At 34.9% G+C, this 18,194-nt stretch overlaps 1 protein-coding gene across 1 annotated transcript in view; it reads right to left on the reverse strand.

Annotated features, from left to right (window-relative positions):
* Positions 1-18,194, reverse strand: part of LOC142225045 (thioester-containing protein 1 allele S3-like) — a 108,239-nt gene that overhangs the window by 7,415 nt on the left and 82,630 nt on the right. Inside the window, exon 12 of the mRNA XM_075294821.1 lies at positions 11,027-11,833. Within this exon, the coding sequence (XP_075150936.1) occupies positions 11,027-11,833 (807 nt within the window). The remainder of the gene's footprint in view (positions 1-11,026; positions 11,834-18,194) is intronic.

Genomic DNA, 18,194 nt, shown 5'->3' on the forward strand with positions numbered 1-18,194 from the left:
CAGTGCCCCACATAAGTATTGGCACAGAACCCTAAACCACATAGTGGCCAGGGTATCTGCGAAAAAATGTGTCTACCAGATATATTGATTTTAAGCTCCATAAAATATATACTGATCGACTCAGAACCACCTCCTGAGTTAGATAGCCCTTGGTGTCCGTCCGCCTGACCATGTATTTGTTGTTCGCAGTACTACTATTATTAACCGATTTTGATGAAATTTGGTACAGTGTTGATGGAAGTGTGGGGGTATATAGCTACAAATAAAACAAAAAATAGTTCATGTGCCTTGTTTTAATTTTTTGTAATTTAAATATTGAAAGAACAAAATTTTGTCTAAAATAAAAAATGATCAAGATTCTTAATGCAGTTACAAACCAAATCTATCTATATATAAAATTTAATCTATGTTTGTTTGTTTCATTGTTTGTTTGTATGTTCCGAGTTGGCTCCGAAACGGCTGAACCGATTTACTTGAAACTTTCGGAGATCGTAGGGGGCGTTCATGTGGTAAAAATAGGGTACCTCATTTTTGGACACCTGGTCACGGAGGGGGACCTCCCCTTTGTCGGACTTTTGGAAAATTGGACCAAAGTTGATCGATTTGCTTGAAATTTTCATTGAATGTTGGGGTTGGCATCTAGACAAAAATCCGCTACATTATTTTTCGATATTTGGTCAAGGAGGGGGACCACCCCTTTGCACGACTTTTTTTTTAAAGTACAGAGAAAACAAAACTAAACTCCCCCGACTGAAATTTTATGGAAAAATGGGTGAGGTTATGAAATTTATATCAGGTTCCTGATTTTTTAATAAAAATAAAAGGACATAGGGAGACATCCGCTTCTGTTAAGTACATACAGAGAAACAATTAAACTTTACCGAGTTACTTGAAATTTACAGAGGACTGGGGAGAGGTTTCGATATTAATAGTTGATACCTGATTTTGTGATATTTGGACGGAAGAGAGGCCGCCCCTTTAGGCTTATAATTTGCTTGACATTTTCTGAGACGTTTACAAAAGATACCCTACATCACTTTTCGATATTTGGTCGGAGAGGAGGTCCTCATCTAAAACTGCAAAAAACAAAAACAAAAATTCTTAATTTTTTTTTGAACTTTACAAAGGCAGTGGGGGAAGGTTATGAACGAAGAGGCAACCTTCCTTGCCCTACACTTGAAGGAAAGTTTCAAGAATTTTCAGGGAAGGTTAGGGGTGCTATTCACAATGGTGTTTCTCGATATTGTATCGACTTACTTGAAATTTACAGGAAACGTGGGAGGAGGTGATTAAATTTATACATGATTTTAAATTAGATTTTTAGATATCTGGTTGGGGAAGGGGAAAATTGTAATAAACTTTGTCTATTTACTTCGATAGAATTTATAGGGACCATTGAGTAGTTGTAAAATTAATATAGCGTACGTGATAGTCCGATATCAGGTCGGAGTGGGGCGAAGGTGGTTGTCGTTTTTTTACGGTTTTTGCACAGGTTTCTGCCAGACTTTTTTTTAGTAAAGAACTTAAATGTACATGAAATTGGCAGCCAACGTAGAGGGTGCATCATTTTCCAACATTTTAACAAATGTTAATGTGGTAAAATTTTCTACTACTTTTGCTTTTTCCGTTTTATCGGATGGGAAACAGTAATTCTTTGTATGTTATTATAGTGCTTAATTTTCCGGTATGTTGAGGAGAAGGATACCTTTCCTTGACAAACCACACTTAAAATTCACAAGAAATATAGAATATTGTCCAACTACTAGAATACAAAACATTATTTAAAAAAATTGGAGAAAAGGGTACACCCTCTCCCCGACATTTTTTAAGACGAACCGTTTTACATTTGCATAAAGGGTGATACGGTCAAAATTTGATCAATATAAACTCGACGTATTTCTTTCAATTTTGCATTTAAAAAACCTGAACACCCCTCATTTTGAAGGTGTGTGTGTAGAATGTTGCTCCTATTTTGATTTTGGAATTCACTCTTCAGTTGTCAAAATGCCGTCCAAGCAAGAAGAGCAGCGTATAAAAATTTTGCTCGCGCATCGCGAAAATCCGAGCTACTCGCACGCAAAGCTGGCAAAATCGCTAAAAGTTGCCAAATCAACCGTTACAAATGTAATTAAAGTGTTTGGGGAACGTTTGTCGACAGCCAGGAAGTCTGGATCGGGGGGAAATCGAAAACCGGAAGCCGATGAGACGACAAAGAGAGTTGCCGGTAGTTTCAATCGAAACCCTAACCTCTCTCTCCGAGATGCCGCAAATAGGCTGGGTGTATCGTCTACAACCGTGCTTCGAGCCAAAAAACGAGCCGGACTATCGACATACAAGAAGGTAGTGACTCCAAATCGCGATGATAAACAAAATACGACGGCCAAAGCGCGATCCCGGATGCTGTACACGACGATGCTGACGGGACAGGAGTTTTATACGGCAAAAGGAAGGGGAAAGGCAGCAGATATTTTCAAGCACATAAAACTGTCAAAGTTCGCAAAGAAATATCTGGTGTGGCAAGCCATCTGTACCTGTGGCTTGAAAAGCAGCATTTTCATAGCTTCCGGGACTGTCAACCAAGAAATTTACGTGAAAGAGTGTTTGAATAAACGTCTGCTGCCTTTCCTGAAGAAAGACGGTTGTTCCGTACTGTTTTGGCCGGATTTGGCATCTTGCCATTACGGTAAAAAGGCCATGGAGTGGTACGCCGCCAACAACGTGCAGGTGGTTCCCAAGGACAAGAACCCTCCCAACACGCCAGAGCTCCGCCCAATTGAGAAATACTGGGCTATTGTCAAGCGGAACCTAAAGAAGACCAAAAAACTGCTAAGGACGAGCAGCAGTTCAAGGCAAACTGACTTTCTGCGGCGAAGAAGGTGGATAAGGTGGCTGTACAAAATCTGATGGCAGGTGTCAAGGGTGAGGCCCGCCAATTCGGATTTGGAAAATTCGAAAGCCTAACTGAATATTTTTCCTGAATTTTATACTAATTGAACTTGAAAAAGAAATTTAATTTGATTTTTTAAATAAACGATTTCACCGATTTACACGCGTTTTCCCTTGACCAAATTTTGACCGTATCACCCTTTATCCGCCGTATTTGTACCTATAAACGAAAAAGCAAGTAGTCCGAGTTGTTTTCAGCACGAAGTATATGGTTGACTAAGTTAACGCAAAATGTTCCTACAAATACGCTTCGGAAGGCGCAGCGAAGCGGGCCGGGTTACGCTAGTTAAAATATAAAACCAAATATAAATAAAAACAAGTATATACAGCAGTAAGTTCGGCCGGGCCGAATCTTAAATACCCACCACCATGAACCAAATATTAGGGTTTCCTTTGAAATTTCAGGAGGGCTTGAGGACTTGAGGACACTTCCCGAAGATAAATTTAAAGATTTCATCCATGAGGACTATATCAGATTCTGGATTTATAAGAACCATTTTTGTTTGAGTTTTAGAGGAATCATTAACATCTCTTGTAAGCATGCAAAAAAATTATAAAATAACGTCTTGATTTGAAATCTTAAATCTGTAGAAGTAAAATCTGGAAATTTTACATTGAGTTTCAAGCAATTTTCATCATCAGTGCGCCTTCTACACCCTCAAGAAGTGAAGTCGGTCTATATGGAGGCATTACCAAATGGACCTATAAAAACCTAATCCGATACACGTTTTTGTGAGCCTAAAATACCAGAATATTTACAATTTCAGGCAAATCAGATAAAAACTACGGTTTCTAGAAACCCAAGGAGTTTAATCGGGAGATCGTTCTTATGGGGGCTATACTGAAATATGGACCGATACTCACCGTTTTCGGCACACCTCTTTATGACCCGAAAATACCTCTAGATTTCCAATTTCAGGCAAATAGGATAAAAACTTCGGATTCTAGAAGCCCAAGAAGTAAAATCGGGAAATTGGTCTATATGGGGGCTATACCAAAATATGGACCGATACTCACCATTTTCGACACACCTCTTTATGGTATTAAAATACCTCTAGATTTCCAATTTCAGACAAATTGGATAAAAAATAAGGTTTCTATAAGCCCAAGACCCCAAATCGGGAGGTCGTTTTATATGGGGAACATACCAAAACATGGACCGATACTCACAATTTTTGGCACATGTATTTGTGGTCCTACAATACCTCTAGATTTCCAATTTCCGGTAAATTGAATAAAAACTGCGATTTCTATAAGCCAAAGAAGTAAAATCGGGAGATGGGTCTTTATGGGGGCTATACCAAAATATGGACCGATACTCACAATTTTTGGCACACGTATTTGTGGTCCTACAATACCTCTAGATTTCCAATTTCCGGTAAATTGAATAAAAACTGCGATTTCTATAAGCCAAAGAAGTAAAATCGGGAGATGGGTCTATATGGGGGCTATACCAAAATATGGACCAATACTCACAATTTTCGGCACACGTATTTGTGGTCCGACAATACCTATAGATTTCCAATTTCAGGTAAATTGAATAAAAACTGCGGCTTCTATAAGCCCAAGAAGTAAAATCGGGAGATCGGTCTATATGGGGGCTATGCCAAAACGTGGACCGATACTCACCATTTTTGGCACACCTCTTTACGGTCACAAAATACCTCCAGATTTCAAATTTCAGGCAAATTGGATAAAAACTACGGTTTCTATAAGCCCAAGACCCCAAATCGGGAGGTCGGTTTATATGGGGACTATATCAAAACCTGGACCGATACAGCCCATCTTCGAACTTGACCTGCCTGCAGACAAAAGACGAGTTTGTGCAAAATTTCAGCACAATTGCTTCATTATTGAAGACTGTAGCGTGATTACAACAGACAGACAGACAGACAGACAGACAGACAGACAGACGGACAGACGGACATCGTTATATCGTCTTAGAATTTCTCCCTGATCAAGAATATATATACTTTATATAGTCGGAAATCGATATTTCGATGCGTTACAAACGGAATGACAAACTTATTATACCCCCGTCACCATTCTATGGTGGTGGGTATAATAAATCTGAACGATTTCAAAAAACTTTGGCCCACTATACGACGCTATCAAATGTACTTGTACATAATTCGAAACAAAACAATACGAAACTATGGTCTTCGGAGGTATTATATCAGGCAAAATTCAGGCAAATTGGATAAAAACTACGATTTCTATAAGCCCAAGACCCCAAATCGGGAGGTCGGTTTATATGGGGACTATATCAAAACCTGGACCGATATAGTCCATCTTCGAACTTGACCTGCCTGCAAACAAAAAACGAGTTTGTACACAATTTCAGCAGGATTGCTTCATTATTGAAGACTGTAGCGTGATTACAACAGACAGACAGACGGACAGACGGACATCGTTATATCGTCTTAGAATTTCTCCCTGATCAAGAATATATATACTTTATATAGTCGGAAATCGATATTTCGATGCGTTACAAACGGAATGACAAACTTATTATACCCCCGTCACCATTCTATGGTGGTGGGTATAATAAATCTGAACGATTTCAAAAAACTTTGGCCCCCTATACGACGCTATCAAATGTACTCCTTGTACACAATTCGAAACAAAACAATACGAAACTATGGTCTTCGGAGGTATTATAAATTCGATAGATATATACGTGGGAGCTATATCTAAATTTTAACCGATTTAGCTGATAATTCACAGGTATTACGAGATTCACAAAACATTCAGATGTAAGAAAGTTTCAGAAGATCTGTTCATAAACACGTAAATGTTAACCAAATCAGTGATAAATATATGACAGTTATATCGAAGTCTGAACCGTTCCATAGGGATTGTGTTTGAGCCGATGAAAGACCCTTTGCCAAATTTGGAGAGAAATCTACTGACATAGGTACGAGTATATACGTATAGTCTTAAAATAAAATCGAAAAAACAAAAATAATTTAAATAAAAACCAATATTTCGAAATTGTTCAAATAAAATTTTATGGTTGTGGCTTAATGCCCATGGATCTATTCAGTCTATCGTCTAGTCTAACCTTCTAGAAAGCATAGCATAATTTCCATAAATGGAATTTGCAGTTATACCGTTTACCTATTGAAAATATGAAGTGATGAATATATAAAGTGATGTAAATATGAAGTATTTTTAAAAATTTTGGTTTACCCGGAGTCGAGTAAAATTTTTACGACTCCGACTCCAGCAAAATCTTCAGACTCCGACTCTTACGCCCTGCTTATAACCATAGCTTTAGGTGATTTCTAATTTATTCAAATGTCTAAATGTGTGCCATATCAAAGTAGGTTTCCCTTTGACCGAAAGCGAAAAAAATTACCACTTTCCCGGAAATGGAAAAGACCGAGAAAAACCCCTATCGTTAAATGGAAATGGGTATTCAACATAATTTATGAACTACAATTTACATCTAAATACTCAAATAAAATTAGGTTGTAAAGCAATATGAAAGTGAATCGATTTCATCATTTCAACATGGTATATATGGGATATATTGTCCACATCATGACCATGTCCATATGAAATTTCGCGTAATCAAATCAAGTGTTTGCCTTATGTCATTGATCGCGAATTTGTAATGGTCGATTCATTAATTTCCCAGGGGCGTTAATATTAATTTTTTTTTGCATACCAAAGTCTATTAGATTTTTTTTGTATATTTTTTCTCAGTCCTAAATAGTCCCATCAATAGCCTTCTTATCAGATAAGATTCAAAATGTATTTGAATAGATTTTGCAAAATTCGAAGTAAATGATTTTTATAAATTCATAATTAATTATGAATTTATTTACCTTTACCAGAAAGAAAAATTTAGTATACAGTACCCCGTCATTCGATATGAGTTGATATCGAAATTTAAAGTAATTGATGAAATGATCGATATGAATATCGACGTGTCAACTTTGACATCGGGTAAGAGAGGAGAACTTCTTTTGTCTATAGAGAATTTGCCAACTTCCTTCTTCTGCTAATCGTCAAATGAGCAACATCAAGTTTCAAGTGTGAAACAAAATCAAAAATTTGCTTTTTCATCTGAGCACTAAATTTGCGAAATTTCTTGCAATACATACTTTTTATACCCTTCACCACTACTGTGGTACAGGGTATAATAAGTTTGTGCATTTGTATGTAGCGTTTGTTAGTATACGGATCGGCTTAGAATTAAATTCTGAGTCGATTTAACGATGTCCGTCTGTCTGTCTGTCCGTCTGTCTGTCCGTCTGTCTGTCTGTCTGTTGATGTATTTTTGTGTGCAAAGTACAGCTCGCAGTTTTAGTCCGATTGTCCTAAAATTTGGTATAGAGTCCTGTTTCGGCTCAAAGACGATCCCTATTGATTTTGGAAAAAATCGGTTCAGATTTAGATATAGCTGCCAAATATATTTTTCACCGATCTGGTCATAATTGGCGTGTATATCAACCCATCTTCCTCAAATTCCGTACATCCGAATATTTTATGAGTCTCGAAGAACTTGCAAAATATCAGCCAAATCCGTTCAGATTTAGATATAGCTCTCATATATAGCTTTCGCCCGATTTACACTCAATTGCCCACAGAGGCCAATTTTTTGCTCCGATTTGGTTGAAATTTTGCATAGGGAGTAGAATTAGCATTGTAACTATGCGTGCCAAATTTGGTTGAAATCGGTTCAGATTTGGATATATCTCCCATATATAGCTTTCGCCGAATTTACACTCATATGACCACAGAGGCCAATTTTTAACTCCGATTTAGTTGAAATTTTGCACAGGGAGTAGAATTAGCATTGTAGCTATGCGTGCCAAATTTGGTTGACATCGGTTCAGATTTAGATATAGTTCCCATATATAAGTTTTTCTGATTTCGACAAAAATGGCCAAAATACCAACATTTTCCTTGTAAAATTGCCACTGCTTAGTCGAAAAGTTGTAAAAATGACTCTAATTTCCCTAAACTTCTAATACATATATATCGAGCGATAAATCATAAATAAACTTTTGCGAAGTTTCCTTAAAATTGCTTCAGATTTAAATGTTTCCCATATTTATACCCTTCACCACTACTGTGGTACAGGGTATAATAAGTTTGTGCATTTGTATGTAACGCCAAGAAGGAGTAATCATAGACCAACCTTTTAGTATAGGGATCGGCTTAGAATTAAATTCTGAGTCGATTTAACGATGTCCGTCTGTCTGTCTGTTGATGTATTTTTGTGTGCAAAGTACAGCTCGCAGTTTTAGTCCGATTGTCCTAAAATTTGGTATAGGGTCCTGTTTCGGCTCAAAGACGATCCCTATTGATTTTGGAAAAAATCGGTTCAGATTTAGATATAGCTCCCATATATATTTTTCACCGATCTGGTCATAATTGGCGTGTATATCAACCGATCTTCCTCAATGACTCTAATTTCCCTAAACTTCTAATACATATATATCGGCGATAAATCATAAATAAACTTTTTCAAAGTTTCCTTAAAATTGCTTCAGATTTAAACGTTTCCCATATTTCTTTACTAACATTGTGTTCCACCCTAGTGCATTAGACGACTTAAATTTTGAGTCTATAGATTTTGTAGAAGTCTATCAAATTCTGTCCAAATCGAGTGATATTTAAATGTATGTATTTGGGACAAACCTTTATATATAGCCCCCAACACATTTGACGGATGTGATATGGTATCGAAAATTTAGATCTACAAAGTGGTGCAGGGTATAATATAGTCGGCTCCGCCCGACTTTAGACTTTCCTTACTTGTTTGCTATAACTTCGCAACGTGCAAGAATTATTTTCGAAAGAAAAAGTATATATTTTGGAATGATTTCCAAAATTTTGAGCTAAGCCTATATGGGCTCCGTAAGCGAAAGCATTCAGAACAGTCTTGGGGCACTTCCACGCTAAGAAAGCATACCCAAAAATAAATGGAGCAACTTTTGATGTCCACCAGTCGCTAATAATTATGGAGAAAGTTTGGTCGAAACTCCAATGAAGATACTTCGTGCGAGTTTCACACCTGCCAACACTATTTTTTTTTTCTTGAGAGAACGAAAACCTGGTGTTCTTCAACATTTTGCAATTTTACAACTCCCCTTTGGTATAAATGACAAGTCGTAATATCTTCCAATGATGCCTGATAATTTGGTAAATATTCATCAAAAGCCGAAGAATATATCATAGTCATCCCCATGTGAACGAAGACGTAGCAGTCCATGAAATTCTAAATTACCCAGGCGAGATTATTCAGTGACATTTGGGCTAGAAGTTCAAATCATCCAAATAAATAGCCTTAGATGAAACTCTGGATTATGGTCCGCATAGAAAATTCCGTATGAGAAAATGACGTGGTAAATTGTGTAAATGTATCAAAAATATCATTCAAATCTTTAAAATATTAATAGATTTTCTTTTTCCAACAAAAATAATGAATTAAAAACTTATAATTGAATTGATTTCTTATAATTGAAATATTCTAAATTATTCGAATTTTTTCTAATAATTAAATTTTACTCTAATTAGGTAATTATAAAAATTATTATAAGTTACATCATGTATGAAATCAGGGGTTAAGGCAAACACAATTTATATTTCACTAAATACCTCCACAGCATCGAACCGGAAAAGGGCCCTCTTCTACCGTCGATGGACATTAATTTGGTGAGTGGTAAATCATAAATCATATTTTTTATTGTTGTTGTAAATTCTTTTTCAATGAAAGTTTTGCCCTAACTTTTCGTAAGGCGTAAAAAGTAACAATCAATGAAATTCCATCCATTCATCAAAGTATGATAATGAAACAAAACTAAAAAAAATAACAACAAATGTTTTACTACGATCAAAGAGAGAAAGAGCGTAGAGATTGAATGTATATTTTGTGATGAGAGTTGTCATTAAATATTTGCTTTTTACACATATCAATTTTGGAAAAAAAAGTATCTCATGATATATTTTTGCATTGTATATCATAACCAGTTCAATATGAAAAGTTGTTGCAATATAATTTTGGAATGATAAATTTTTGTATTCGTCTATTTGATTAGGTTTAATTATAACATAAATCTAAATCGTATATATATATCTAAAAAAAGAGAATTAAATATTATGAAAGAGGTCTTTTTATCTCATACGAATACGAATTATTTTCGCGAACAAAAAGTTGTTTTTGTTAATTAATATCAATGTAACTTTTTTTTCGATCGATACATATAAAATTCCCATAAGTTAAGATTTTACATATGTCTGTTGAAAATAGGATTTCCTTATAGTTCATGAATTGACTTTAATAATAATGAATATGTTTATGGAGTAGAAATCTTTATGAGTGTTTCTTTTCAAAAGGATTGTAGGATAAGGATGGATTAAATTGCTTTCTATTTAACTTTATTTTTGGGGTTCTATAAAAATGTATTCGCTGGTAGAACCATAGGTAGGGTGGGTAATGAGGCGACGGATTCTCACAACATCCAGAGAATCAATAAAAACCTATTGATGGATATTTTTGCTCAATTAGATTGAATATCACAGGAATCTGGGGATTGTTAATTTGTTTTTGTAATTCCTGATGATCCGGTCCATTTAGTTTACTTGTAGTTTTCAGATACCACAAATATATAGGAGTCTATAAAATTTCGATTATGTCGTACGTATGTCGGACTTGTCAAGGAGAGGACACGAACCTCCCCACTCGACTGTTTGCTAGCCCAATCAATGGCTCCTATCGTCCTTTTCCTAACATTGTTTTACATGAGATTGTTGCCTTCATAAAGGACCTGTCTGGACATATTTTTACTAATCTCTGTGTATGCTACAAATTCTATTTTTGATATAATGAATCGAATTTTGGGGTAGTGCGTATCTTTCATATGGCCCTAAAATAAGCACTTCTAAGGTGTTGAATTACAAATTCTCCGAGGCCAATTGTGATTATATTCGAAAAATAATTCGGTTCAGAAAAATGTTCGTTGCTTGTATGGCACGTAACTGTGCGTTATTCAAAGTAACACCTGTTGTTGGAAAACGATATAAATTTACCATGGTTGAGGGCCAATGATTTATTCGTACTTACTTCTCCGTTTGTTGTTCCCATAAAATTAGATCCATTAATTTTAAAAGACTTTGGGCTTCTAGAAAATTTTAGAGGAAACATGTTTTCAGATGCTCGATGAAGCAAGGTGGTATGAGAAGCATTATTCTCATGCGGGTTATCCATAAGCGTACCACCATCGGTGTTATCATTGACAGATCGGCCTAAATAAGTCTGCCTATACTCTGATGTTTTCTCTATTCCCGGATTGTTGGAAGTGTGCTGATTATCCTCTGTTTGTGAAGAAAACCGAAAAACGGTTTCCACTTTATCCAAAGGACAATCATAAAAGACAGTATCATGCCTGGAGAGATTGTAACTGTCATAAATAACAATCGCAGCTCTCTTGATTTGTTTTACATGATGCCTTCGGTGAGCTTCGAAATGAAAGCAGCCACTAGCCCCCTTCTCATATCGTTGAATATAGATGATCAAAGACCCTTCATGGTTTTTGGACTCAATCTTTTTCACCAATATATGTTTGGAGATATTGTATTTATTCCCATGGCTAGCCATAAAACCACTTGGAAAGTTAACTTCCATTATAATCATACTTGGATATGTCTTTATTAGATTTTCTTTCAAGTTCTCTTCAGTATTGAAAGACTCATAGCTGAAGCATACTTCCAATTGCAATACGTCAATGTTTTTCATCTCCGCCTTCGGTTGTATATGAAAATTAGGAGAGATATTATCCTCATCAATTTTATGGTATCGATATGAAACTTGCAATAAAACGTGACCCATTCCATTTGCTTCTATATCCAGAGTTCGGCTAGGCTTTGGTAGCTGTAAAAAGGAAGTGATGTAAATTAGTATGCTTTAAATTATATGAAACGCTATATTATATATCTTAGGGTAATGTCAAATATTTTTGTAGGAACACTTTGGGAATATTTGGATAACGTCTTTGGTAAATCTTATCTTATCGTGATGTAATATATCCAATATGAGCTAAAAATTTTTTGCTGGTTTGACTGTGACAACGAATTATTTTTTAATTTCTGTCCCATATTTGCCCAGTGCACGCAAAAAAATAATTCTTTCCTCCCAAACGAAATTTTAGACAAACAAAGTTCGTTTCTCATTTGCTTTTCGTTGAAAGGAAGTGTATTTGGAAGAAAAGTATATACTTTTTGTGATAAACGTTTATTCTTTTCCAGGATGTAAAAACAATTTCATAAAGACTAACTCCAACAATTTTTTTTCTGGCTAATTGCATTTTCCCTCACATCTTTCTCACTTCCACGAAGTTTTTTAGTTCTTAGCACCTTTTTCTGTAATACAAACAATGTAGAAGAAATTATACGATTTTATAACTTTTTAAACCGCGGACCATGCAATTTGTAAGCCAACACACTATCGACTGAGCTATGTAGCTTTATTATTAGCCGACCCCCGACGCAAGCGAAGAAGTTTTTCAATTTGTAAAAATTAGATAATAAGAAAATAAAAGTGTAACAAAAAATACTGAAATTGGAAAAAAAAATTGTTTTTTATATTTCTTCATCCAAATGAGCTTCCAAGGCACAACATCTAAAGCAATGCAAAGGATCCAAAAATGGAGTACTTCCATCCTATGACAATGAATTTTACGTGCATTGGAGATGATACAAGTTTGCACTACATCCGGATCACAAATTTGGTATCCAAACTACTTTTTTGGAAGCTCTTTTTTTGCTGGGATATTATGTTTGGGACATTATATTTTCTTAATTATAATGTTTCTCTATGTAAAGATATAGTAATTTCGTGTAAGCATATATATGTTTAGAAACGTCAGAGAGAGAACTAGAGATAATAGAAAAAAAAATATATATGCGTGGAGATGGAGATAGATAACGAATGACTACAACATAGCATAACGAGAGAATTAAATGAGCAAATTGTGGTCTACTTGAGAGACATATTAGTTGTTGATAAATGTGCTAGCATTCACTTTGGTATGTGTCTGGCACATGAATGAAGCAGGCACCCCAAACATTTGAAATGTTTAAGTCTAAACGTTATTGAATTTTCAAATTCAATGTGTATTCCTCTTGTGGTTGACATTTTCCAACTAGGAAAATGGTAATAAAATATACGCTATTAGCATTTATGAAAAGATTTATTTAAAAACAAGTAAGGAAAGTCTAAAGTCGGGCGGTGCCGACTATATTATACCCTGCACCACTTTGTAGATCTAAATTTTCGATACAATATCACATCCGTCAAATGTGTTGGGGGCTATATATAAAGGTTTGTCCCAAATACATACATTTAAATATCACTCGATTTGGACAGAATTTGATAGACTTTTACAAAATCTATAGACTCAAAATTTAAGTTGGCTAATGCACTAGGGTGGAACACAATTTTAGTAAAAAAAAAATATTGGAAACATTTAAATCTGAAGCAATTTTAAGGAAACTTCGCAAAAGTTTATTTATGATTTATCGCTCGATATATTTGTATTAGAAATTTAGGAAAATTAGAGTCCTTTTTACAGTTTTTCGACTAAGCAGTACCGATTTAACAAGGAAAATTTTGGTATTTTGACCATTTTTGTCGAAATCAGAAAAACATATATATGGGAGCTATATCTAAATCTGAACCGATGTCAACCAAATTTGGCACGCATAGCTACAATGCTACTTCTACTCCCTGTGCAAAATTTCAACTAAATCAGAGTTAAAAATTTGCCTCTGTGGTCATATGAGTGTAAATCGGGCGAAAGCTATATATGGGAGATATATCTAAATCTGAACCGTTTTCAACCAAATTTGGCACACATAGCTACAATGCTAATTCTACTTCCTGTGCAAAATTTCAACTAATTCGGAGCAAAAAGTTGGCCTCTGTGGTCATTTGAGTGTAAATCGGGCGAAAGCTATATATGGGAGCTATATCTAAATCTGAACCGATTTCAACCAAATTTGACACGCATTGCTATAATGCTAATTCTACTCCCTGTGCAAAATTTCAACTAAATCGGAGCAAAAAATTGGCCTCTGTGGGCAAATGAGTGCATATCGGGCGAAAGCTATATATGGGAGCTATATCTAAATCTGAACCGATTTGGCTTATATTTTGAAGGTTTTTCGAGACTCTTAAAATATTCGAATGTACGGAACTTGAGGAATATCGGTTGATATACACGCCAATTATGACCAGATCGGTGAAAAATATATATGGCAGCTATATCTAAATCTGAACCGGCCCCGCCCGACTTTAGACTTTCCTTACTTGTTTTTAAATAAATCTTTTCATAAATGCTAATAGCGTATATTTTATTACCATTTTCCTAGTTGGAAAATGTCAACCACAAGAGGAATACACATTGAATCAATAGGGATCGTCTCTGAGCCGAAACAGGACCCTATACCAAATTTTAGGACAATCGGACTAAAACTGCGAGCTGTACTTTGCACACAAAAATACATCAACAGACAGACAGACGGACAGACAGACAGATAGACAGACGGACATCGCTAAATCGACTCAGAATTTAATTCTAAGACGATCGGTATACTAAACGATGGGTATCAGACTTTTCCTTGTTGGCGTTACATACAAATGCACAAACTTATTATACCCTGTACCACAGTAGTGGTGAAGGGTATAAAAAACCAAAGGAATTACCTATTTGGGGTCTTAAAAAAGAAATGCTTAGGGCGAAACATAATATGTTTGCATAGTACAAACAATTTTTTGTATGCAAAAATATGAAAATACATATATATGCTTGAAGAAGAATATGTTTGGGAGTATGTTTGGGAGAGGCAATTTTTTTTGAGGGCGTAAGCGACTAAAATTTTAAGTCTATAGATGTCATTATTTAAAGAAAACACACACACACACACATCTCGGCTCGGAATCCAAAAATGTCTCAAAAATTTCCCTTCATCAGTAAGCTCAATGAAAATTACTTTCAAAAACTGACAGATAGCCCTTATGAAAGATAGCCCTTAAGAAGAACCGTATTCTCATAAAACAAAAAATATTGTAATACAGAAAATATGTTTTAGCTTTAGCGTAAGCTTGAGCTATCAAATACGGGTTTTGTTATCCTTTTTGTCTTAAAATGAATTATGCACATACATCGAAAAACACAAAAGTCTGTAGTAATACAAAACTACTAATTGATAAAACTCAAACTGTGATGTATACATTTCTTAACTCGATTATATGTAGAAATATTGGATTTATAAATATTTGAAAGTGAATTGAAATTTTTTTATAGAAACTTTTTGAAAAATTTTATTTCTATAGAGATTGAATCTCCCAAAACATCAAGAATTCTGCCAATCTACCAAACAGAAAAATAATTTACTAGTTGTGATAGAATTCTACCGTGGTGCCAGAGTTGGTAGTAATATAAATTTATTTTTACGTAATATACGTTGCAGTTTTATATGTTTTAAGATAATAAAGCACATAGAACCATTTTTGTTTTGTATTTTTTTTTACATTTAACGAAAAATATTTATTTATTTATAATTATCCAACACAACAAGAGTTCAATGTTATAATTACAGTGTAGGAGTACAAATGGTTATTAGTAAAAAGGTACACTGAAAAAATATTGTCGTGAGGCCAAAGATCTCATGTCCTTAAAATACGAATACAAACTTTGCTAAGCATAGAAGACGCATTTCTCTAATATAAAGTTTTTTTCCTTGTCCAAAAGTCGATAAACTTTTCAATGAAGTCGTATTGTCCTTATAATTAAGTGATTTTACTTAAAAATGGGTATCATAACATGAAAGAAAATTTGTTTAGGGTAAGGTCAACTTGACTTTAATAATTTAGAAAGATTCTTTAAAATTAATGAAATTGTCTTTAAATTTGTTGTCTTTTTGCAACTTGACTACAAAGCAAAAAATCGTTCAAAAATAGGACATGTTTTTCAACACTTTATTTTGAAGATGTTTTTTACTTGAAACATAGCATAATTTCTACTGGAAGTCGAACCTGAATTTGGAAAATAAAGTTGTCCTCAACTCGCTTTTCAAGGACGTTGAAGAGCACATTTAATTTGCGTAAGTTTGATGAATCGCAAATTATGACTTCGAAGTAAAAAAAAATTTTTCTTAATTCCAAAAAAACTTTAAACCAAAGATGCTAAATCCTTAAAATAAGCCTTAGCCTATATTTGAAGCGTTTTTATCTTAAATCTAAAGATTCAATATTTCAGTTAATTTAAGGACGATTTCTTTAAACAAAAAATTATTTTCCTTTCTCTAGGGAAAATTTGCCTTAGTTTAAAGACATGCAACTATAACGGAGGGACGCAAAATGTGTGTCCTAAATTTGATGAACAAATTTTTTGAAGCAAAGATTATAAACTTTCTTTTAATTAAAATTTCATTATTTTAAAGAAATTTGTCCTAAATTGCACATCCTAAAATTGAGGTTTCGTAATCTTTAATATCACGTAAATATTTTTTTCAGTGTAAGCACCGAATGATCTATAGTATTGAATGCCTTCGAATGATCCAAGAGTACTAAAATCCCGTAGTGCCCGATATCAATACTATTTCGAAGTAGAGGTGTGCACGTGAGTAATAGTTTACTCACGCTCACGCACACTCACGACAGAAAAATCATACTCACGCACACTCACGCACGATATTTTTTGGTAGGAGTCACGCTCACGCACACTCACGCACGAAAAGTCGAGACTCACGAAAAATACCGTGACTCACGAAAAATATCGTGACTCACGAATAATTAATAATTAATTTACCTTACCGAAGTGTCTGAAAACATGAGCATTATTAAAATCGGTGTCACTAGAATTGTAATTGAATTTAACTCTTAAGCGTTTTATGTTGGTGAGCAGGAATATTGTCGTGAGTGTAATTCGTTACTCACGCACACTCACGGAGATATTATTTTCGTGACTCACGCTCACGCACAACATTTTGGTTTGTTAATCACGCACACTCACGCTGTTGTCATGAGCGTGACTAACGACTCACGCACGAATCACGAAAATTTTCGTAAGTCACGACAATTTCGTGTCACGTGCACACCTCTATTTCGAAGGTCTTCCGATACTTCAATAAATGCAGAGATGCATCCGTGTTTTAGTCTAAATCCTGACTGGCGAGTAGATAACAGATTTTTCGCATTAAGATAATTACTTATGTGGGAATGAATAATCTTTTCCAGCAGAAGGAAGGAATCAATTTAGAATGTTTCCATTTAGAAGGGAAACTAGTCCCGGTAATTATTGAGTTAAAGAAATGAGTGATAAACGGGAGTAGATAGGGCAGAAAAATTCTAAAGAATCTAGGGTTAATACTAGAGGTCTGCATCGAATAACTTTTCACTACATGTATGCAATTCGCTGTCGAATATAGTACATACACTGTCTTTCTCTCAGAGCGCAAATAGTGAAGTGAAGAGAACACTTGCTTGTCAAATACCACCAAGTAGTTATCCGAAACAATATGTGTTCCGAAAAAAAAAACGAACAATAAAAATGTAAGTGCTTGAGGAAAAGTACAACATGGATTCTCTTAACTTCACGTGGTACCACAAGTATTTCTCCGTTATGTGCAAATCAAAACTTTCCATTATTATTAATCATAGATATGTATGTATGTCACATATTTCATATATTTATGTATGTCACACCCTTACCTTAAAGTTTGCCGTTCTTTATAACAAACCGAAAACATATATTATGGAGAGTAACTTTTTTTGTATTTCTGAAACTGCACGTGGTACTGGAGTACTCTATGAAATTTTGTTCTCGCAACATATTCGATGTGATCACTCTGAGTACACTTCAATAAGGGAGAAAGAGGAATATGTGTTTGTTGGTAGTGAAGACATCAGAGTAGCAACAAGAAGTTACTCGTGGCTTTTGGTGTTCATCAAAATGTGTACCATTTGTTTTACGACTCTCTCAAATAGATGTACTCATGTAGCAAGTACACGTGTACACTTCATTTACAAATGGAATTGTGCAGACCTCTAGTTAATACCATAAAAACCCACTGAATTCGATCTGATCGCAGCACAACTAAGAATAACTTCATCAGAAGTTATACAAGATAACTCAAATGAACTATACGCATGATTAATATCGGAGTCATCGTAGAAGTTTGCATCTGGTGTCACCATAGGGACATCAGCAAAAGACCGATTCAATTCATTC

Source organism: Haematobia irritans, chromosome 2 (genome assembly GCF_050003625.1).
Source record: "Haematobia irritans isolate KBUSLIRL chromosome 2, ASM5000362v1, whole genome shotgun sequence".
Classification (NCBI taxonomy): Eukaryota; Metazoa; Arthropoda; class Insecta; order Diptera; family Muscidae; genus Haematobia; species Haematobia irritans.